This window comes from Rhea pennata, chromosome 3 (assembly GCF_028389875.1).
Source record: "Rhea pennata isolate bPtePen1 chromosome 3, bPtePen1.pri, whole genome shotgun sequence".
Taxonomy (NCBI): domain Eukaryota; kingdom Metazoa; phylum Chordata; class Aves; order Rheiformes; family Rheidae; genus Rhea; species Rhea pennata.
Genome location: NC_084665.1, coordinates 13,625,507 through 13,647,459, shown reverse-complemented (window position 1 = coordinate 13,647,459; position 21,953 = coordinate 13,625,507). Strand labels below are relative to the sequence as shown.

General features: G+C 44.5%; 2 protein-coding genes and 1 long non-coding RNA gene across 15 annotated transcripts in view; 2 read left to right on the top strand and 1 right to left on the bottom strand.

Annotated features, from left to right (window-relative positions):
* The window catches only part of MAP4K3 (mitogen-activated protein kinase kinase kinase kinase 3), an 84,199-nt gene extending 69,576 nt beyond the window's left edge, over positions 1-14,623 (top strand). For 7 of the 13 annotated variants that reach the window (XM_062571633.1, XM_062571635.1, XM_062571632.1 and 4 more), the window contains 7 exons: positions 2,442-2,545; positions 3,018-3,189; positions 5,796-5,864; positions 5,983-6,075; positions 7,720-7,790; positions 10,701-10,756; positions 13,285-14,623. In XM_062571633.1, coding sequence (XP_062427617.1) covers positions 2,442-2,545; positions 3,018-3,189; positions 5,796-5,864; positions 5,983-6,075; positions 7,720-7,790; positions 10,701-10,756; positions 13,285-13,372 — 653 coding nt within the window. In that variant the 3' untranslated portion in view covers positions 13,373-14,623. The other 6 variants (XM_062571634.1, XR_009957845.1, XM_062571636.1 and 3 more) reach the window with 6 other exon arrangements.
* On the bottom strand, positions 8,875-19,903 carry LOC134138251 (uncharacterized). Its single transcript, XR_009957846.1, has 3 exons — positions 19,479-19,903; positions 18,347-18,465; positions 8,875-9,397 (listed from the first exon to the last, which is right to left on the bottom strand). It is a non-coding gene; the product is annotated as an uncharacterized LOC134138251 (long non-coding RNA).
* A 463-nt stretch (positions 19,904-20,366) lies between these two features.
* SOS1 (SOS Ras/Rac guanine nucleotide exchange factor 1) overlaps positions 20,367-21,953 on the top strand; it is a 54,206-nt gene continuing 52,619 nt past the window's right edge. The window contains exon 1 of the mRNA XM_062571628.1: positions 20,367-20,472. Within this exon, the coding sequence (XP_062427612.1) occupies positions 20,386-20,472 (87 nt within the window). The 5' untranslated portion in view covers positions 20,367-20,385. The remainder of the gene's footprint in view (positions 20,473-21,953) is intronic.

Below are 21,953 nucleotides of genomic sequence, written 5' to 3'. Positions count from 1 at the left end.
AAGAAAAGGCTTTTTTGACATTATTGTGAAAATATGCATCTCCAGGCAGAGAACTCCTTCAGATTAGTTGCTGCATTTAAGCAGTAAAAACTTCCCCATTTTTCTCTTAAATATGAAGACAATTCTAAGGGCAATCATACAATGCAGAGAAGCAGAACACATGTCAAATTTAAACCTGACTTTAGAAAAAAACTGATTTCCCTAGACAGATTGACTTAAGCAGCAGCAATTGCAGTGTGCTTTCTAGGATGTAAATTCAAATTATTAATATTAGATAATAAAAGCAAGGAGTATTTTTAATTTGGGGGGGCAATGTTGTTTCTGAAGGCTTTAGAGTGTGTTCAGAGTGCCAACTGCTGAAGAGTTACAGCTGTAGTGTGTTAAAACATGTTTGAAAAAGGAGGTAGGAGCAGAAAATTTTAAAAAGAGAGAGGAAAAAAACCCACAAAAAGCAGGTAGGGTAGCTATGCATGAGCTCTTGTCCTTGGAAATGTTTCACCTGGTGTTCCATAATCAAATGTTTGTTGTGAGGAGTTGTATGATGCAGGAGATTTTCAGAGGCTCAGTGGTGAGTCAGCATCCATCTGTCATTCATCCTGATGAAAATCTCGCAGCTACTGCTGAAACATCATTTTAGTTTGTTACCACTTCTTTGTCCAGCTCACCTGTTAAAACTTGACTTTTTGGGGGATACAAATCCTTTCGGGTATGGTAGGGTGTTAACAATATGTACTGTGTACCTCCAGGCCTGGACTTAATTGAGGCATCCAGTCAAGCTGTGAATGTTACTGGACTGGTGAAAGGAGAAATCGCGGCCTCTCATGCCTTTGCAGGGATGGAAGTCGGTTGGGGGGGGGGAATCCGAGTAGACAGGAACCCTGGCTTTCTGACATGGAAGTTCATTTCAAAGTCTGTATGTTCTAAGGTCTCTGCATATGAAATGAGAAACCTGGTAATTTGTTCCTCTGTAGTCTTATGGTTTCTGCACTGACTGGCCTGGTTCTGAACAAGCGTGCCATGGGACTTGCCATAGCTAACGAAGGGGGAGCGTGCTGTTCCTGGCATTCGGAAGTAGCTTAACTTAAGCAGTCTGTAGTGCTTCTTGCATGATAGGCACTAAGTGAGAGTTTGTGATGGCAACGCAGACAGCTGCGAAAGACGGGCCTAAGGGGAGAGGTTAGATCCCCCTGGCCCTTCTATACTACCCTACTTAAGTGCCGCGTGAGTCTCAAATGCTGGCAGCAGCATAAGGATCCTGCACCCAGGAAAAAGCTGCAGCGCCATAGAAGGTGGAGAAAGACCAGAACTTCTGGTCTTGTTTCTTCAGCTGACTGGTGTTGATAATTGTATGTTTTGTAGTTTCTGTTGTTGTGTTCAGCCTTACTGAGGGTCACACCGAGAGTTATTTCCTGCATTTTGCAGTTGGCTTGATGTTGAACAAGGAAACAGACTCATAAAACTAAGCTTTGGTGTGTAAAGTGCCAGTGGCTTGTCCGTGGATATCTCTGGGAATAGAATAGCATGAGTATATTTCATTTATGTAGACAGTATTGTGGTAGAGACTCGTTATCTGAATTGCATTGTTAATTCCCTAATGGTCCATGGTGGTTTTATCGCAATTTAAAAATCAGATCTTTAGGCATAGCTGCACAAAGTGTAAAGTAACACTTGCTCTTCTACAACAGGTATGCTGGCAGTGCGTAAGGAATGAAATCTTGTTGTTACTGTGTGGTCTGTAGATTTAAGGTTGTAAAACTGACTTTGGCATTTCTTGACTGTTCAGTGCTCAACTTCGCAACTTTAGTGCCCTTTCTCCAGTTTTTACTTGAGCTTTGATAAACAGCAGAAGAAAAGCAGTTGAGTAGGAGCTGATGAGGTCACTTTAAAATTGGGTTTCCTGCTGATGTGAACAAGTAGTCATCAGAAATACAAAGCACTCGGATTTCAGACCTGCAATGATAGGGCCTGAAAGGCAGTTAAGCAATTCCTAAATGACAGTGATTGCTCAGTTTCTGCTGGAGAGGAGTCAGCGTCTCTTAGAAAAAGCCATTCTTTAACAACTTACTGTGATAATTTGGAGCTGGCTTTGGCAAGCCAACATAGTGGAAGGAGATACTTAAAGTGTGTGCATAGACCAAGCTTGTAGACTTCCTAGAGCGGTAACTCCCATCTACCAATTTGAAAGCCAACACTAAACTTTAGTATAGCTTATTTGGCAGGAGCTACTAGGTGTTTATGCCCTGGGGAAGGGCAGCCCCTGTTTCAACATGCACACTGCCACCATAGTGTGGATGTTGACTTTTCAGCAGCCTCCTTTTATACAGGATTAGGGTGGGAATTTTATTTTCCAGAGTTGTATGGACTGCTAGTTGAAAATGGTTTAGAAGCTGTATTTGCTCAGTATACTAATGTACTTTATCTCTCCTCTCCTTTTTTGGCAGTGAGGAATCCTTACACGGGTCACAAGTACCTTTGTGGAGCACTACAGTCTAGCATTGTTTTGTTAGAATGGGTTGAACCAATGCAAAAATTCATGCTAATCAAGGTAATATTACAATAAGGCAAAATACTCTTCTGCTGGTTATCAATTGTATTTATCTTGTGATTTGTTAAGAATTAGCATTAGCTATTTATTGTGTTAATTCTCTTGCCTTCTGTTAAATTACGTTGAAAATAGCTGTTTAAACATCTGCTATGGGCTGATCAACCTGGGAAGCAATGGCTTAGAGGCCCTATAGCTAGGGAGAGCAGTGTTGAGTATCACACTCTTATCTGTGGGCAGCCACAAAGAAAGCACATGATTAAAGACAGATCTGTCTATTTTAATCAAATTGGCTTGAATTCAACTTCAACTCAGATGTTCTGCATCTGTCAATTACTGTTATCTGAAGAAGTAAACTTAATGGTACAAAATGTACTGAATAAAGCTTACTTTGCTGTTTAAATGTCTAATAGCAACTGAGACTAAACTTTTTACTAGTTTCTCTTCTAACATTTATTTTTGTTTCTTAATCCAGCACATAGATTTTCCTGTACCTTGTCCGCTGAGGTTGTTTGAAATGCTGGTAGTCCCCGAGCAGGAATTCCCTTTAGTTTGTGTTGGTGTCAGTAGAGGGAGAGACTTCAACCAAGTAGTGAAGTTTGAGACTGTCAACCCAAATTCTACCTCCTCATGGTTTACAGAAACAGGTTTGTCTGCCACTTTGATTGCATTCAGAAATGTTCCTTGCTCTTTTATTATAGCCAAAACACCAGAAAGTTACAGTTTCCTCTAAGGAAACTAATGGTCATATCATTAAACTAAGTTTTCAGTTTAAAGAGAATATCTAGTTGTACTTGTTGCACCTTCACTTTTTTTTTTTTTTTTATGTTTCTACTGTTGCAGTGATTTGAGTTTTTAAGCTTTCAAGTAGAACAGAGGACAGAATTACGGTTCCTTGGCATTACCATAAATCAGGTTGTACATGCCTCTTGTCCACTGAGTTGTTTTGTGCTTTAGCCTGGCACCATGACTTTTATTTATTTAAGAGATTTTAATACAATTTCAATCTGAGCAATTTCTTTCAAAATCGTTCTAGATGTGGTTTGACTCTGCTGCAATAAGCCAGTAAGATTAAAAATGCTGTTATCTACTGCTTAGAAAGAGGGAGAGAGAATTTGCATTCTTCTGATGTTTGTGGAATGAGAAAAGAACTAGCTGGAAACTATGCCCCTGTCCATTGCTGGTCTGGGTGCTGTATGAGTGAGGAAGATACCACCTAAGCAATAGTAGAAACTGTTCTAAGAAGATCTGCAGGATTCCCTTTAAAACTAGCTATGGTAGTGAGAGGACCTCAGTCCTACTTTGCAGGTTTAAAAGCAGTAAATAATTTGGTTATTACCAGACATAGAAAAAATTATATGGAATTCGGTTATTGATCTATGGTGAATTTGTAAGTAGCCCTGTACTGGCATATACATGTGCATGGATCCAGCTAATTGGATACTGTGGAACTCGCTAAAAAGTACAGTTTCCACAAGAAAGAGGCCTGTTTTCTTGCTGCTAAAAAGTACTTGCCATATTTTGATACAGTTTAAAGAATAGCTGCGAAAAACGAAGTGATCAGTGGATGGCCGATTAATGCACTTACTACTTCAAAGTTAGTGCATTGTATTTTCAAGCTTACACATATATTTATGTAACTGGGTGACTTCAGTTGTCCCAATAGAAGTAGCACACTAAAGAAAAACTCTTTGAACTATAATGTCCTGTTGTCATTCTTCTTTTGTCTGCATCAGTGTGTAAATACAAGAACAGTAATATCTTCCTGGTTCCCACGTATTTTAACACGGTTAACTTAACACTGCATTGTGCTTTCCTAAATACTTTTAGTTTATTGAATCATTTGTGTGTTCTCTTGTTGTGTCTATGTTGTCATTTTCTCCTATTTGTTTGATGCCAATTTAAACCCTTGGGTTATATTGGTTTCTTCCTGTCCCCTGCTGGCAGGATGGAGATGGAGCAAGCAAACAAAATTTCAGTGGTTTTGAATGAGGAAAGTGTGTACCATGCGGTTACAAATAGTTTCCATCAAATAGTTGTTTTCTTTGACTCAATATTTGTTTGTAGATGTCTGATAAAGACATTAAAAAAAACATTATTTAAATTAGCAGGCCCAGACTTTATGCAAGGGCTTACTTTCTTCCATTCCTCTTCCTCTCTTGTTAGCTTCAGTCAATGCAGTGCATGCTGCTGCATATCATAATGTGGTTGCATAGATGTATATACTCCAATCCTTCTCTTGCATGCTTTTGTCGTGGCTATATGCACCTTTGGTTAAAGTCATGCATTAGAGATTGGTTATGATCATGAATATATACTTTCCAAGACACCAAACACCAAAAAGAGATGGAAGGATATTCTCAGGGAACACATTTCTGCCATCTGGGGAGTTTTTTGTTTTGTTTTGTTGTTGTTGTTTTTAATTCTCAACAGGACTGTGGATGTCATTATTTAACTGAGAGCTGCTTTTGTATTTTAGGTAACATGCCCTAATTTCTCACCTCTAACATATTTAATGAGTTTCACTCTTTTACATATGAAAAAAATGTCTGCAGTATCACTGGCATCATGCCAAATTAGTAAGAGCTGCTTTTTGTGTAACTTCAGTGCTAACAAACAGACCACAACCACACTTCTCTTTTGAGTTGACATGTCCACTGATCACTTGTGGGTCAGATTCCCCCTGTTTTCTGTGATGGAGACTGCTGCAGCTGTAACACAGAAGAAAGAAAAGGTAACCTTTCTTTTTAAGAGTCTGGAGGAGGAAAGATATTCTCCTATATTGTAAAATCTGGGAATGGAAAATCTGAAAATAGCAGCAAGGATTGAGTAATAATATAAAAATTCCTTAGCAAGATCTAGAAGTAATGGCAGAACAAAAATGGAATGAAACAGCATTCAGGTTCCGTGTGGACAGTCTCAGATGCATGCATTTTTTTTGCAACAGCAATATTAAGAGACCAAGAGATAATAAAAGGACAGCAATGTACACGTGAGTTTGCTTTTGTGACATGGCTCAGAAAAGGCTGGATTAAGTCCATACTTTAATATTACAGCTTCAGTTTTCCCGTCACAGTCAACATGTTGGATAAGTGGACATGCCTTTCTAAGAGAAGAGAAATGTCACTGGTAAGATGATAATTTTCAGTAGATAAAAACAACTAACCCATTAATTTGTGTCAAAATCCAGAACATCCATTTCAAATTTCATGGTAATTTATGTTATAAACTAACACTGTCATTTTTTTTATAGACACTACAGAGACAAGTGTTGTACATGTAACACAGCTGGAGAGAGATACAATTTTGGTGTGTTTGGATTGTAAGTTTTAGAACCAACTAAATATGTACATATGCATGTATATGCATACAGTCTGTCTTCAAATTAGGCCATATGCTGAAGATTAATTGTTGGCTGATGCATCCTATTTATTGTCTAGGCTGCATAAAAATAGTGAACCTACAAGGCAGATTAAAATCCAGCCGAAAACTGTCATCGGAGCTCACGTTTGATTTTCAAATTGAATCGATAGGTAAGTTGGATTTCAGTCTTAGTATTGACCATCCTGATCCACTTACTTGCTGTTACAGTACAGAATTAAAGATGCTAACTGTCAGGTCTTTGACGTGTGAAGCACATTAACTCATGCATTTCACTTGTGCCAGAAGACTTGGTGGCTCAGGCTCAGTTCAGTGCACAGTACAGTGTGCTCCCCCAAGAGCAAACAGAGCGGTAGCCTTGGAGTTTTACCTGGTTAAGCTGAGCAGACAGGAGACATGGACTCTCTAACAGAGACATTTGGGCTCTAAAGGAAAACTTAACGCAACTTGCTCAAGGTCTGTGAATCTCTCGTGGCTGATTCATTCTGCACGTGTGTTCACACAGTCCATTTCTAAAAAGCAGCTCATACACCAAACTACCACATTATGTTGCACTTCATGTAAAAAGAGGCTAGTTGCTTTCTTGGAAAGAATCAAAATTAATTAGATTTGTGAAACAGAAAGACAGCATACATTCATTTTGGTATTTTTTGAAGTTCTAGAGATGGGAGTGGGTAGAAAGTTAGATTGCAGGGAGAGCTGAAGGCATTTCCAGTCCCAGACTGTTTCTAGAGTGGTTGAGAAGAGGAATCCAAGGGTAGGAGGTGATCAGAGGAAGGAATTGCATGAAGGAAATAGTTTGGAGCTACAAGGGGAAGAGAAGGATAAGGAAGGATATGTGCACAATGGAGAGTAGCACCAGAATGAGAGGAACAGTGGGAACAAAAATAATAGGGAGGTGGAGGGAATTCTGCTCTCCCTGAGGAGGAGCTTTGGGCACTTCAAACATCATCTCCCACAGAGAATAAGACAGGAAAAAAGACTGTCATGGAAAACATTGGTTAGGAATGGGGGAAGGAAGGAGTGTACTTGAATCTGCTTATTGTGGGAACTCTGCACGTGCTGCAGTCCTCTCTCACCTTGTCATAAATGAGGTACCAGAGTCCTGCTCTGGCCTGGCAGCATCTCTGAGGAGCTCTGCTCCATTTCCTGCATCCCTGCCCTGATTGAGAGAGGTAGGAGGCTGGAAGGAGACAGGACAAACTCCTCCTGGTGACCTGCATACTTGTGGTCTCCAAGGAGGCCCTAGATCCATTTCTTTTTACAGGATTAAAATGCAGGTTTGCCTGTCACATGGTTCTGTTCAGGTAACAAAGAAAGGGCTACGGAGAGCAGATCTCCATAAAACTTCCCACTGCTGTTTCATAAGGACTGTATTAGCCCATAGTTGTTTGTAAAGTGAAATATCAGTGCAGGATCCCTGTAACTTTTCTGCTAAAATTCAATTAACACTTTATGCTAACGTTAAAATAGGGAGGAGGTTCCTGTTTCTAGGAGAAAAAAAAATCCTTTCCTCGAAAGAGAGGTTCTAATTGTGTGTAATTACTTGTAAACCTTACTCTTAAATATATATATATATATATATATATTTATATTTATAGATTTTTTTTTATATATATATATATATATATATACACACACATACACACAAACACAGAACTACTATAGAGGCTGATCCAGTGATTCTTCCAAGACATTTTTCAGTCTGCACAAACTTCAAAATTGCAGTGATATGCTTTTCACCTTGAAAGAATGAACTGACATTATGTCTGATTCCAGTCTTCTTTTTCTGCCAGTCTGTCTACAAGACAGTGTGTTAGCCTTCTGGAAACACGGAATGCAGGGAAGGAGTTTTAGATCTAATGAGGTGAGTGCTGCAGTTTCTGCTTCAAATTCCAGTATTTATATTATAACCCAAGCTTAGGACAAATAGATAATGCTGTGATCTGAAAAAGAATAAAACATTTCAGTAACATCCTAGGTTAGACCTAGAAACTGGAGTCTCATTTTAAGCATGTTTCATAAACTACAAATGAATTAGACCTGATGATGATGAAAAGATGAAAGTGTAAATGTTGGATTTTCTTTTTTTTAGAACAAAGATCCCTTTATTTCCTCCCTGGTGGAAAACAGCATAAAGTAGCTGAGTTGGACCCACCGACACACTGTTGGACACTGTCCTTCTGACTTAGTGGGATATGATGTTGCATAGGTGTTGGGAGGCAGTGGAGGATCCAGTCAATCCAAAGAAATTGGCTAAAGCCAAGATTTTTTTTTTTCTGCTAAATTGGCACATGATTGAAATAAGTGTTGGTCCTCCCTTGCATTCTCTTGAAGAAAGCTGCATGACGTAATCGGCAATAGTGGTGAATGGCGCCTCTGCAGTTGGGAAAAGCAGAGCTGGTATATGTTGCAAGGCTACAGCTGAGATGAAGCTGTACTGGGAACCCCTTCCAGGTCTAACATACAGAGCGGAAAGCAGCAGCAGAATTGGTGCAATAGAAAGTAACCATGGCTAAGTCTTAGTTATATTAATGTTCATTTTAAATTGCTTCAAAGACCAGCTTTTTGTCACAGTGCCAAATGGTGGCTGTCCATTGTTCTTGGTCTCTTCCATAATCATGTTGCTTACATCATTTAAAGATTTTAGCGTCCAACTTCCACAAGATTTTGCATGCTCAAGAGAACAATGTCAGACTGACCTAAAGATTGTTCTTTATAAAAATTCTGTGTAGTCCTGTTTTTCAGCCAGTTACGCATGAGTTTTAAACATAGTTAAACTGTTATAAGTACCTTTCTTATACCTTTTTTTCTGTTGCAAACCTATGTGTTGGTGGAAGCACTGTGTTTTGTAAATATTCTTTGATAACCAAATCAAGAGATTCATTAAAATCCAACAAACTTTACCAAATATTTCATCAGTGTCACATCAGCCGGAGAGAGAGAGTTCATTATGGTTAGCAGTATTTTAATGTACCCATACACTCACACTATGCCAAGTTTAGATATTCCACATTACTACACAATTACATTTGTTTACATGAAGCCACAGCAGACCTAATCTGTGCTAACAATAAGCCTGCTTTGTGGGAAGCTGGACTAGAGACTAAAGTCGGACTACTCTTTATTTCTAAGTTTACAAATGCTTTTTGTGGCATCTGTGTATATTTGATCACCGGACACGATTGTCCTTCTCCCAAGAATGTTTACCATAATGGTAAACTGCAATACCCCTGCTCTTAGCACAGACCGTGAGGAGGAGGTGATAACTCTCGGCATTTCTCAAACTCCGAAAACACTGCTAGCAGCATTCTTCAAGGCTCAGTGTATTACTCCACCCATTGGCATTCAGTATCTCTGATCCAGTTGTGAGAGGATGTGCCCCAGGGTGCTGCAGCGCAAGTGGATACTTTATATTGTTTATGTAAGCATAAGGAACACTGTCTTCTTGCTTTGTTATTGTCAAGCCAACACCTAAATGAAGAACAGAAGGCAAGACCAAAATGTCAGAAAGAAAGCCAACCCAAACGTTTTTTCTGTAGAATATCTCTAGGGTAAGCTCTCAGGCCTTGTTAAAATCCTTACCTCTCCTGGTTGCCACAACTATTAAGAAGAAAATAAACACATTTTCATCTGCAAGTGTGAAAGGCCTGCAATGCTGGACTCAAATCTTGGCCATATTTGTTACTTTGTGGGGATTTTTTACTGTGTAAAACCTAACTAACCTAACTTTCCAGCACTTCTGTCTTTGAACATGTTTTTAGCTCGAATTCTCTATTCTAATATTGGTAAATCTAATTGGGGATGATTTCAGCTGTTTATGAAGTTACTTCACCTTTTCTTTCCACAACTGTGACCTTCTACAGTAGCTTGATTCAATAAGAAGACTGAAACAGCAGGGAACTGTGTGAATTCTGAGACAAAACTCTCAGAATTTGTGCCAAGATTGTACAGACTGAGCCCCAAAGCACAGAAGTGTGGAAGTTCATTGTTGTGAACTAAAACTTTTCCTTGAAGTCCTTTGTGCCAAAAGTGAATTCTCTTAAGTCAGCTAAACCTGCTAGGATCTGGGAAGGAGAGAAGAGTCACTTCTGTTCTCAAAAATGTGAAGAGTGGCTGTGTAGAAAGGGGGCTTTGTAAACAGTGCTGCCTGCTGACATGGTGACTTGATATCCTTTGGAGTATGTACTGGGCTTTGACTGACTTGCTATTTTCTTTGGTGTTTTGACATTCACTTAATCATAAAGCTGTATCACAGTGTAGTACAGGTCACTTGCAGTAAACAAAGCCCTATTACGCTATTTCTTTTTATAGTGGGCATAAGTGCCACAAATTAGATTATATTTCTCTGTTAAGCATTTCAGAATATGAACTTTCTGCAATATTATAATGATTCAGCATTTAAATGAAATGCATAGGTATTTTATGTGCACTTTACCTGACTGTTTTGGATATCTACTGTAGAGTGAGACAAGTTGCACCCCACAGGTACCTGTTTCACTCATGTCTGATTTGCACCAGTAGCTCAAATGCTGTGGTATTACAGTGCTGAGCCCTGCTGTCATGCTTGCAATTGCTACCAGAGAAATTCACATAATGTCGCAGGAGTTGCAGAAGACTCTGTTAGTCCTTATTTAAGAGTGACAGTTACCTAAAATCCTCTAGCTGACTTAAATCAGCAGTGAATCCATAACATCCGTCATAGTCAAGTCTTTTCTCTAAGTTGATTAAAAAATGCATTTCACACATAAATACCTGTCTTATTTTTATTGTCTAGATCACACAAGAAATTTCTGATAATACAAGGATATTCAGGCTTCTGGGATCTGACAGGTATGAACAGAACCGAACTTAGAATGTTAAAATAGAAGAATACTTTGTTATCTTCTACTCCTACCCTTTAAAAGTATTTCTGCTTGTTTCCTGTGATCCCTTTTGTAGCCATCTTACTCATTCCTTTTGCGTGCATGCATGTCTTTCAACCCTTTACGTTTACTACTTTTTCTTCTAAAAGAATACAAATACTGCTTGTGGGCTTCTGGAAGGTAGTAAGCCCATATTTGGCTGCAGTCACAAGTCTCCAGGAATGTCGTCTTTTTTGCACTGAAGTTCTTCCATTCAACTTGGTAAAATCTTCACTTTTCAGATGCTCTGCTGCAGCAGCCTGTCATGATCTACCTCTTGAGACAAATGCAGAAAATACATAAAAATCTAAATATCTTGCTTCTTTCCCTAGAAAGGAGCTCTAACTGCTGTCCTCCCAACACGACAGCTCACGTGTTCGAGAGCCCTTCATAATCCCCAGTGTAGCTGTTCTTCAGTGTCTGCCTCACAGGACTTTAGCACTATGCTTCTGTCCGGCTCATCAGATATCAGTTTGCCTAGTCAGTAACTGCTATTTTCGGAGCCTCACTGACTTCCTCAACTTTCTCTGCCCTGCTGTCGAACTCTGTGCTTCTCTAACAGTCATGAAAACAGATGATCTGTCTTCTGGGGAGTGCATGCTGACATGACAATACAGCAATGTATTCATACGCAGTGCAAAGATAGACCCATTTTTCTGCTGAGAATTGCCTCCCTCTTACTCCACTTAGAGGGATCCTCACCTTCATGTGGCCTCTCAGAACACTGAGAAGCTTCACATCAACCAAAGGCTTTCCCCTTATCCGCTTGTCCAAGCTTGATGTGCAGCCTTGTAGTTGCCCGTAATAGCACCATGGCTTTACCACTGTTTTGCTGGCCAGAGGTTGAGGGTTCTGCCTTACGTGCAATACCTGATAACTTTTTGGTAACAGGCAACTAAGTACAAAACTAAATGCATGTAATGTACGGCAAATGTAACTAAATACATTCATCGCTGACTTCTCTGCCAGTGAGGTGTGCATGGAGCACAGCTTTATTATGCCGTTTCTCTTAGTTGTTGAGAAAGAGTGCAGCTCAATTTAAAGACAAGTCTGACTCCGGAATGGAATGTGACTGGAGATGATTGTATTGGAAAAAATAGCTTCTTCCCTAATTATTGGTCCATCTGTTTCCAGCTGATGAAACTGTTCTCCCAAATCTGAGCCAATATTAAAAGATTTTGCACTGCAGTATTATAGTAATTGCAACTTCTTTAGACATCATTTTGCTTGCAGGACTGTCAGACTTCATACTTTAGCTTTGAAACCTTCCCCAGTAACACATCACTTCCTAGTCGGTTTATAGGAACTGAGGCTCTGAGAAGCCTCAATGTAGTGTAGATCCAGCTAACCCACTTTCCTGTCTCCAATACTGGCTAAAAGTTGGTGCCAAGAAAAAAGTATGAGAGGAGACTATGCATATAGTGATCCTTCCCTTGGAGACTGTCTCAGCCTACAAGACTTTGTGTCTCTGTTTTTGGAGAGAGTTTCTGTGGATTTAGCGATCCATCCTGGCATATGCGGGCTAAGGGAGAAACTTGCAGAAGAGTCAGCTTGGGGGTCTGTCATGTCCAATGGCCAAAGACAAGTGAAGTGACCAGCTCTCCCTTACGTTAATATGCTTGCCTTCAGTGAGTGTTCAGGGTGACCGCAATGATCCTTTATATGCTTCTTCTGAGAGTGGTCTGAATGTAGTTCTTTGTGTGCAGTGCTGAGAGTGCTGTGATATACAGGGAGAAGTCTTACACACACCAGCTTATTTTTCTGAGTGGGCCAGTGTGCCCTGCACAGGTCTTGTACAACATGGCAGGCACAGTTCCCCTCTCACAATATCTGGCAGCAGGACAAAACACAAGCTGCCTCTAATTCAGGGCTGCCATTTCAGCTGCAAAATAAGCCTCTGTCAGCAAAACTTCCTGTACCTCTTAACAGGCACGTCATCTGAGAGAGAGGAGAGAGGATAACTTTTTCTCCTTTTTCAGTAAAGGGCTAATGCATTCCAGGACCAGTATCTGATTAGCAGGTTAGCTTTGCAAAGCTCCAGGGAAGCACAAGCCCAAGCAGTAGCCTGTGATAGATCCAGACCCTTCTCAGCACCTGCTGAAAGGCGTGGACAAGAGACAACAGGCATAAGTAGCAGCAAGGGAAGTTCCAGCTGGATAAAAGGGCGGGGGGGAATATCACCATGAAGATGGTCAAACACTGGACTAGTAGCCCAGAGAGGCTGCAGAGATTCTTGGAGATACCCTGTCCATGCCTGGACAAGCCCCTGAGATGGCTTTGAAATTGGCCCTGCTTTGAGCAGAGGTTAGACTAGAGGTCGCCAGGGAAAGAGAAACGACTGTGGTCAGATGGACAAATAGGAAGAATATCTACAGCTATATCCAGGGATGCATTTAAATGAAGTATTACTTGACTTACTGTGGTGGGTTTGTTTGTTTTGTTTTGTTTTCTCCCTAGGGTCGTGGTGCTGGAGAGTAGGCCAACAGATAACCCAACAGCCAATAGCAACTTATATATCCTGGCAGGGCATGAGAACAGTTACTGAGAACGGTGCATGGCAACTCACCATGACAAGATAACACTCCTGCTGCAGCATTCGTGGCAGGCTGAAAATGCACAACAGCTGCAGTAACCTGACTTCAGTTATTTTATAATTTATTGTGGCATGAGAGGAAGAAGAGAATTGTTTGTGGTATGGACACATTAGCATTAAGATACCACAGAAGTGCTTAATTTACTATTATGTAATCTTTGTACATAAGCAGTATTTTTCAGTGAAACTTCTTGCTGAAGACCTACACTGACCTTATGTAGATAGTGGTCCTCCTGTTAAGTACAAGTGTCTCACCTGTACAGATGTAAAAGTCACTGAAAAAAAATGAAATTGGGGTACTATTTTAAGGACTTCTCGTGTGTTTATTATAAAGTGAGATGCTAGCAACAAATATAGTACATTTAACAACACTATTGTATTTTATTATATGTAATTTACTAATACAAATAAATCTTAACTTTTAGAAATTGTAACCAAGGCTGTAATCAGATTACAATCTTGTTTTTAATTTTGATGCAACACACTGGTGTTCATGTTTGCACAACGTATTGAGATGTGATGTATTTAGTCACAAAGGTAAGCTGTGACTTTGTGGATATGACTTGGGCTTCAGAGTTCCTTTTTTTCAGTTTACTTGGGTAATTTTTCTTTGTGAAACAAACCAGTTAAACACCTGCATTTTTATATTTAATTAAAACTCTATTATTATTTCTCTATGCTTGAAAACAATACTTCCTGGATGGGTGTCAGTCCCAGAATAGTGGTACATTGCTGTAACACTGCAATAGGTGTTTGAATTACTAGTGTATACAGTGGTTAAAAATTAGTATTACTGTTTGTCTTACTAAATAGCTTCATATCACAATGAAAAGTAGCAACATTCCACATTGTGGAAATGGCTCAAAGATTTTGTCATTTTGACTTTTTTTGGCCTTAACCATTTTCACACTTTTCTTGATTTAGGGTGTTAACACATGGCCAAAATAATTTAGTTACTACCTCATTCAAACAATACAATGGTTACTACGCATCACAGGAACTTAGTTTTGATCAGAAGTATTTTTGATTGCTATTTTCCAATGGAGTATGTAAATGCCAAGTTTTAGCAAAATGCACACATTTGACTCCTTTTTTGTATATGTTCTTTATATTTTATTGCGATAATATACACTAAAACTAAATTTAAAGTGATTTATGGCCTGCATTATTGTTGTGATTGGTAATGCTTTGGAATATGTTCCCTAATGTATATAATGTAAAATAAACTTTTTTTAACACCTTGTTGTACAAGTAGATTACCACCTGCACTGATTTCCACATCAGACTAACGTGTGCTGATGGAACATACCAAGTTTTGAATTCTCCTATTAAATGTTCATGTGCCAAACAGAGAAGCTGGGCGTTCTGAACGTATGAATGGCCAGACTGGGGCACAACTGAATTTTGTCTTGTACTAGCATTTGAGAGTAGGTATTACTACCCATTTGGCCTTTAAGCACCAGACCTATACACTTTAGAATGTCTTCTCCAATTTCAGCTTACTTGTTCTAATCCTTGCTGAGTCTTGTCCCCTCCCTCCCTTGCCTAGTTTTCCAAGTTCACTGGCTGCAAAAAATTATTTTCCCTGCTCCCCTCAGCAGGGCTTTTTCTACCTCCAGGACAGGCATGTCGCCTCTGCTGGCTCCATCTCCTCTTTTTCCCTTGTACTGAACCTCAGAGCAGCCCCAGGGGAGAGATGGTGACACAAGCCCCACTGCTGAGAAGCTGAATTCTCAGAAAAGGCAAGAACTTCTGTGCATTTCACAGCACGTTTGTGCTGCTGCTGCCCGAGGGGGAATTCCGTCTCTCCTCTCACAGGCTCTTCCTCACTTAAACACACAAAAAGCTGAATTTTAACCAAAACATCCCTAAAACACAATATAGTTGATGTGCAAATGAGAGCTCCCTGAACATACTTCCTCCTCTTGGGTTTCTGCAGCAGCTGTGGCCAGTAGTCTTGCTGTTTTGGGGCTTTGGGGCCATTGCTGAATTTCAGGTAATGAGCTCAGAGGCATTTTTTTATTTTGGCTGAGCATTTTTTGGTTTGTGGATGCAATCTGGAATGCAGCTGGAAAAGCTGGCCAGATGAAAAAAAGAGGATAGGGCAATGGCATGTGCCAGGAGGGGAAGAGGAACCATTGTGCTAGGAGTCCCATCTATTGGTGAAGATGGTTTGCCTTCCACATGCTGCTCTCCTGTCTCAAAGACGAAGAAGCAAAGGTTTTTCCTTTCAAATCCATGAAGAAGTCATGGAAATGGGGAGCCAGTCTGCAGACTAGGCTTTTTCCTCACTTAAGGACTCCAAAGGATGCCAGGGCTCCTGCTTTTTGATGAATTGTCCTGTTGCAGAATTTGGGGGGTCTTTGCTGCAAGACTGCTTCTCTGGCCTCCTGAGCTGCTTAGTTCCTGGTCTAGCAGCTGCCTGGATGTCTGGTAGAGCAAGAGGTCTCCTCTGCTTGGCCTGCAGCTGCCCTGAAGCAACAATTTCCTAGAGCCACGCTTAGCGGCAGCTTCCAAAACCAGCCCTCCTGATGTAAGACTGTGCAGCTGAGTGAAAAGAGCAGATTCATAGCCAGGGAACTGAATTACAGGCGAGCCTGCAGCTAGTCAAAGCAGCTACTCTAACAGCCTGCATGGGTTCTGCTTTTCTCAGTCTTCACAGCCCTGTCTGCTCTGGCTGCTTTCGCTCCTAGCTGCTCACATGCGGAAGTGTGTTGTGATGTGGCCAAGCAATAGGATATTCACCAACCAGGTAGCAAAGTTTCGATCAGTGCAGGGGCCAAACTTCGGTCCCAGACTGAGCTTTCTTAGTTATATTCCGATCCTTTGCAGAGATGGTCCTGGTAGCATGGAGGACAGGGGAGTAAGTGCTGAATTTATCCTGTTCTTGTGCATCTCTACAGAGCCTGGCTCTGCGTGCCCCTGTCAGAGAGGCTCAGATTCAGGTTTTGCATGCCACTGCCATCAGTTGAAAGCAAGAGCTTTGCAAGGTGACACACTTGTTGCTACGTACCTGTTCCTTACAGCTTTGTAACCATGACCCTGCAATCAGACTGCATGTGCCCTGGGCTGGGGAGATGAGGCAGTCTCTGGGCAGCAGTGGGGACGGATGCATCCCCCAGGTGCTGAGCATAAGCATAGTGACTTTCTTACCTTGCCACAGGCTTCAGTTTTAGCAATGCCCAGCTAGGTTTTAAAGGGCTCTACATAAAAGGATCGAAAATAAGCTGATAAAACCAGGGAACGCATCCAAACCTCTCACCTCCCTTCAAGGAAACAGTCCAAGTTGATCTAAAACATGGGTTATACAGAGCCATGTACCAGGCCTGTATTGAGGGGTACAGAGGGAGCTGTGGGGGGATGCATGTCTGGGGAGGGGGGCATGGACCCTAGTAGACTCTCCAGCCCCCATTATGGACAGTAATGCTGGAGAGAGGGAAGTTTGCTTGCTTCCCAGCGTAATCCTCTGCATCCTTCTCTCCTTCCTCCTTGGGAAACACCTCCTTGGGTGCAGATGTTTCCCCTGGAGCTAATTTAAATCCAACATCATTCAGGTCCCCCCCTTCCTTTGCTCTGGCATCCAGCTGGCAGCTACTCCCAGTGGCTTTCTGCAGTGCAAATACAAGTGTACATCTTCAGCCCCTGTCAGGCCATTCTGGTGGCTCCCCCCCCCTCACCACCCTGTTCCCCACAGGCAGCTGCCCAGTCTGGAGGTGTGCTGTCACTATTTGTAAGCCCTAGCCACTCTTCCAGCCCTCAGAGGGGGGTGTATGGCAAAGGACTGTTGTCCTCTTCTCCCTTCAGCAACAGCCCTGGGGATCCCCATCCTGCCCACACACATTGTACACCACAGACAGCCCTGCAAGCCACCACCATACCAGCTGCAACCTTTCACTTCTGCTCCTTCTGACAGCAATGGCGATCAGCACCGTCTTTGCCTCTCTTGGCTTCAAGGTAGGTCATCCCGCTGCCAGGCTCTCTGCACATCCCCTTGCTACCAAGCTTTCTTCTTCCCCTTGTACTTTGACCCCTGTCATTAAGTCCCTCAGCAGCCCCTGGCTTTTAACTCCATGCGCTTTCCTGCAATAGCTTGCTCCATAGCAAACACCGAGAAGGCTGCAATCCTCCCTCTGGATCCCTAGGCACCCTGCCTCTGGTGATGCACATGCTCATACCAAGTAACTGACAGCACCTGCGCCCAATTGCACTTTGGCTGCTTCTGCTGTCCTCCGTGTATGTTGGGGCACAAGAGATCTGGGATCGCAGCTGGTGAGCAAACAACATCCTATTGCTCTCAGTCACATTCAGTGGCTAGGTGGGATTTTTCCCATCCTGCCTTAGCTGCTGGTTTAATTTTGCCATGTTCTGTGAAGCACCAGCTCCCCAAACAGTCCCAGCAATAGTTGCAGCTTGTTAAGTTGCTTAGTAAGTGAAACCACACCCTCTCATGCAGCACATGCAGTGCGTCTGTGATCAGGTAGAGAACGAGCTGCAAGTGAGGAACCTGGACTGCCCTGTCCACTGACAAACCCAGGGGCCCCCAAGCATGGATGGCACATGATGCATACTGGATGGGCCCGGGCACAGGTGAGACCACGGCCCCGCTGTGGAAAATGGCTGTGTCAGAAGGGAAACCTTTAAGTTTTTCTAAAAAGCCAAATAAGCAACCCTAGGCTTTCACCAACAGCCCAGATCATGACCATTTAGGCAATACTCGACATTCAGATGGAAGACAGACTTCCATCCTGTCCAGGCCCTTAGTGTCTTTTGAAAAGGATTTTAAATAAAGCAGGCATTAAGGCATTGAAATCCAGAAGCAAGAAGGCTAAATACAGGGGGGCTGGGTGCTGACAGCTATGGAGTGTCCCATGGCCTTACCAAACATTTGAACGAACTGTGAACACAGAACCTGAAATGGTACATTACCTGATGCTCTTTTGTGTGAAGAGATACTGTAGGTCATTTACTGGTATTCAGGAGTCTCAGATCACAATCCTGGCCACAAGCTTCAGTTTTAGCAATGCCCAGCTAGGTTTTAAAGGGCTCTACATAAAAGGATCGAAAATAAGCTGATAAAACCAGGGAATGCATCCAAACCTCTCACCTCCTGATCACTGCCTGATCCTCATTTCCAAGTAGAGGGGCTGGAAAGCAGAACACTGGTGCAGTTTTACACCCTGTGTTATGCACATTCAGGAACTCCTGAAGTATTATGCTTCAGGATTTAAGCTCTGACAGACTGATTTTTTCACCATAAGGAATAAGTACAACATCTTCCCAGTCTATCACACGCTGAGACTGAGCGTTCCTGAATCTGCAGGCAGCCTGGCAGGCTGAAATAATAGCTCTGAGATGTGAAATTTCCCTCCTTTCATCCCTGTTCCAGCATGTTCAAAGCAGAAGTCTGACTCCTTCAGACAGAAGTATCTGTGAGGAGGAAAAATGCCGGAGGCAGGGCTGAGGGGTGAAGACTGCTCTTTCTGAGAGTCTAGATATCTTATCTACTGAAGTACTGCTTAGCTCCTCAAGAACGTCTCCTGTCCCCAGAGTGTTTCACAAACATTAATTAGCCAGGCCTCCCAACATGCATGCCATTCCTGACAGATGTTTGTCTAACCAGTCCTTGAGAAGAAGGGAGTTTCTCCAGAGCAATCTGTGCGGGTACTTCACCCTCCTCCCAGCTTGAAAGCTGGTCCTACACCTTCCTTTCAGCGATCAGCACAGGTTTTCATACATCTGTCTTATCCCTCCCACTCTCTGTGCTCTGTAACAGCAGCTCACTATTGCCTCTTCTGGCGCCTTGGGCTCTCCCTGGCCCTTGCACCTTGCAGAATGGTGCAAAAACTTCTCCTCTCCAGCATCATCCATCCCTCCCTCCCTCCCGCCTATCAGACCCCACAGACTACTGCAGACTTTGTGGTGCTTAAACCACTGCACTTTAGCTGCATTCTGGCTTTGCTTTCCCCGATATTTTTCTTTACTCCCTCCCCCCAAGAACCAGACTAACTTTTCACACTTAAGGCTGTTCTTGCGCTGCTTTAACGGGGTGTTTATTTACCTCTGACCTCCATCCGCATGGGAGATGATTGTACCGGTCAAGCCGCCGAAGGCCTTGGGGGAGGTGTGACCCAGCCCCACGGGCTCCAGCCCGGCACAGGCAGTCGGTTACGACAACGGCCGACGCTCGTCTCCAGGAGCTCGAGGTCTGCCAGGCAAAGACGGTTTGTGGGGAGATGGGCACGGTCTGTCAGGAGCAAAGCCTCGGGGACGCTGACAGTGCTCCCCGCAAGGAGTCGCACGCCGGGCGAGCGGCTGGGGGGGGGAGAGGCGAACACCCCTCCGTCCCCTCTCCGTCACCCCCTTCCCTCCTCGCGCGCCCAACGCCGCATCGAGCTGGGGCAGCGCCGCAGGTGCGAGCGAGCGGCCCGCCCCGCACTCGAGCCCGAAACGCCGCCGCGCGACCTGTGCGGCCGTTAACGGCTCCCCGCCCGCAGGGGGCGCGCGCAGGGCGGCGCCCGCCTCGCGAGGCGGTGCGCGAGGCGGTGCGCGAGGCGGTGCGCGGGCGGGCGGGCGGGGGGGGGGGAGAGGGCCCGACCACGCGTCGCCGCGGCGCATGCGCGGGCGGCGCGGGGCGCCGCCGCCGCGCCTGCGCCCTGGCCGCCAGCCGTGCGGGCGAGGAAGGGGCGCGCGGAGCGTTGAGCGGCGGCGGCGGCGGCGCTCCCCGCGGCCGACCCCGCCCCTCGCGGCCCGCCGGCCGCGCCGCGCCACCGCGCCGCCCTGCCCTGCCCTGCCCGCCCTCCCTCCGCGGGGGCGACCGCCGGGAGCCGCGGGCGGGGGAATGCAGCAGCCGCCTCCCCCCCCCGCCGCTGGTGGCCTGCCGGCGGCGGCGGCGGCGGCGGGGGGCCGCCGCGCCTCGCTGTGAGGGGCCCGCGGCCGCGCCGCCGGGGGCCGCCGCTGCCGCCGCCATGCAGGCGCAGCCGCTCGGCTACGAGTTCTTCAGCGAGGAGAACGCGCCCAAGTGGCGGGGGCTCCTGGTGCCCGCCCTCAAGAAGGTGAGCGGGGGCGGGGGGCCGCGGCGGCGGCGGCGGCGGCGGCCTGGGAGCGCCGCGGCGAGCCCGGCCCGGGCGCGGCGCCTCGGCGGCCGGGCCCGCGGAGCCGCCTCGCGCGGCCTGTCGCCGCTCCCAGGGCTTCCGCGCTCCGGAAGCGGCCGCTGCGCGCCCGCCGAGCATCCCGGCGGCGGGGCCGGGCGCGCCGGGCTCCGCGGAGTTTGCGGGTGACACGTCGGGGCGGGCGGGCGGGATCTTCCCGAGCCGCTGCTGAGAGGCTTTTTGGTTAATTAGTGTTCAGGTTTAATGGTTCTCGGTTAAGCCTGTCGTGGTGCGAGCGCTCTTCGCTGAGGAGGCTGCGTTAGGACGGAGTAGGGAGCCTCGCTCCCTCGGGAGGGTGCAGTGGTGCTTGCGGCGGGGGAAGAGTTTATCTAGAGGAGGGAGAGAGGTCGTCGGGGCTCCTTTTCCGCCTCTGGAGTGAGAGTTCAGAAAGTAGGAGACTTAAGATTAACAGGAGGCTTCAGACGCTCTTGCTTGAACCGGCGCCGGCTTTAGGTTGCAGGACTCCATCAACGCTTTTTAGTCCTACGCAGCAGCATTTTGCAAGTCTGTTTGGTTGGTTATAGTGACTAACTGCAACTTTTGCGCCGAAGACTTGCGCCCAGGGCTAGCCAAACTGTTGGGTTCCCCAGCACGGATTGGAAGTCTCAAGCGTTGCGGTTGCACCCGTTCAGTATTTCTTCCTAATTTCCTCTTGCAGTGCGTTGCCTCACGTTTTTCTGGGCATGCTCTTTGAGATCTCCAGCACTGTGTGGTTTCATCCAGTTCTTGGAAGTCTTCTTACTTGTCTCATCTGTAGCATATGCTGTTAATGACTTGTCCCTGATCATTAGTCACTTTTTTGAAACTAAACTTCTGGGCTCACCATGCGACCCAGGCTAACCCTGCTGCTTATGGTGTTTTTAAGCACTTGGACAGCCAACCAACTGAAGTTTGGTTGAAACCTGGAGCTACCAAGGTCTGAACCCAGGAGAGCTTGTTTCTTTGATGGGTGGGTTGCTTCCTGCTTTAGCAAAAGTTTGTCAAGCTTGGAACAAAGCTTAGTGCTAATTACTGGAGGAAAAGAGCAAGCATCCAAAGGCAAATATCAGTTGAGACACTGGAATTACTTGCTACGTTTGAAGGAATTACTTGCTACATTTGAAGCACTAGATTTCATCTCAGTGGACAAGCAATTCGTGGAGGCACCCTGGATTAAAGATCCTTGCCGAAGGAGCTGGATGAACACTTTGGGGAAAAGGAGACAAGGAATTCTGGAGTTGAAAGTCAACAGTCAGAGAAGGCTAACAATGATGAGTTGCAAAGGATGACAAACTGGCCAAGCAAGGTATGGTGGTCTTGATTTGATTGTGTTATGCTCTATTTCTTGTTGTGTGCAGAGGGGTGGCAGTGAGGGGAGGCAGCGTGAGGTGGAGTTGCTGTTGAAG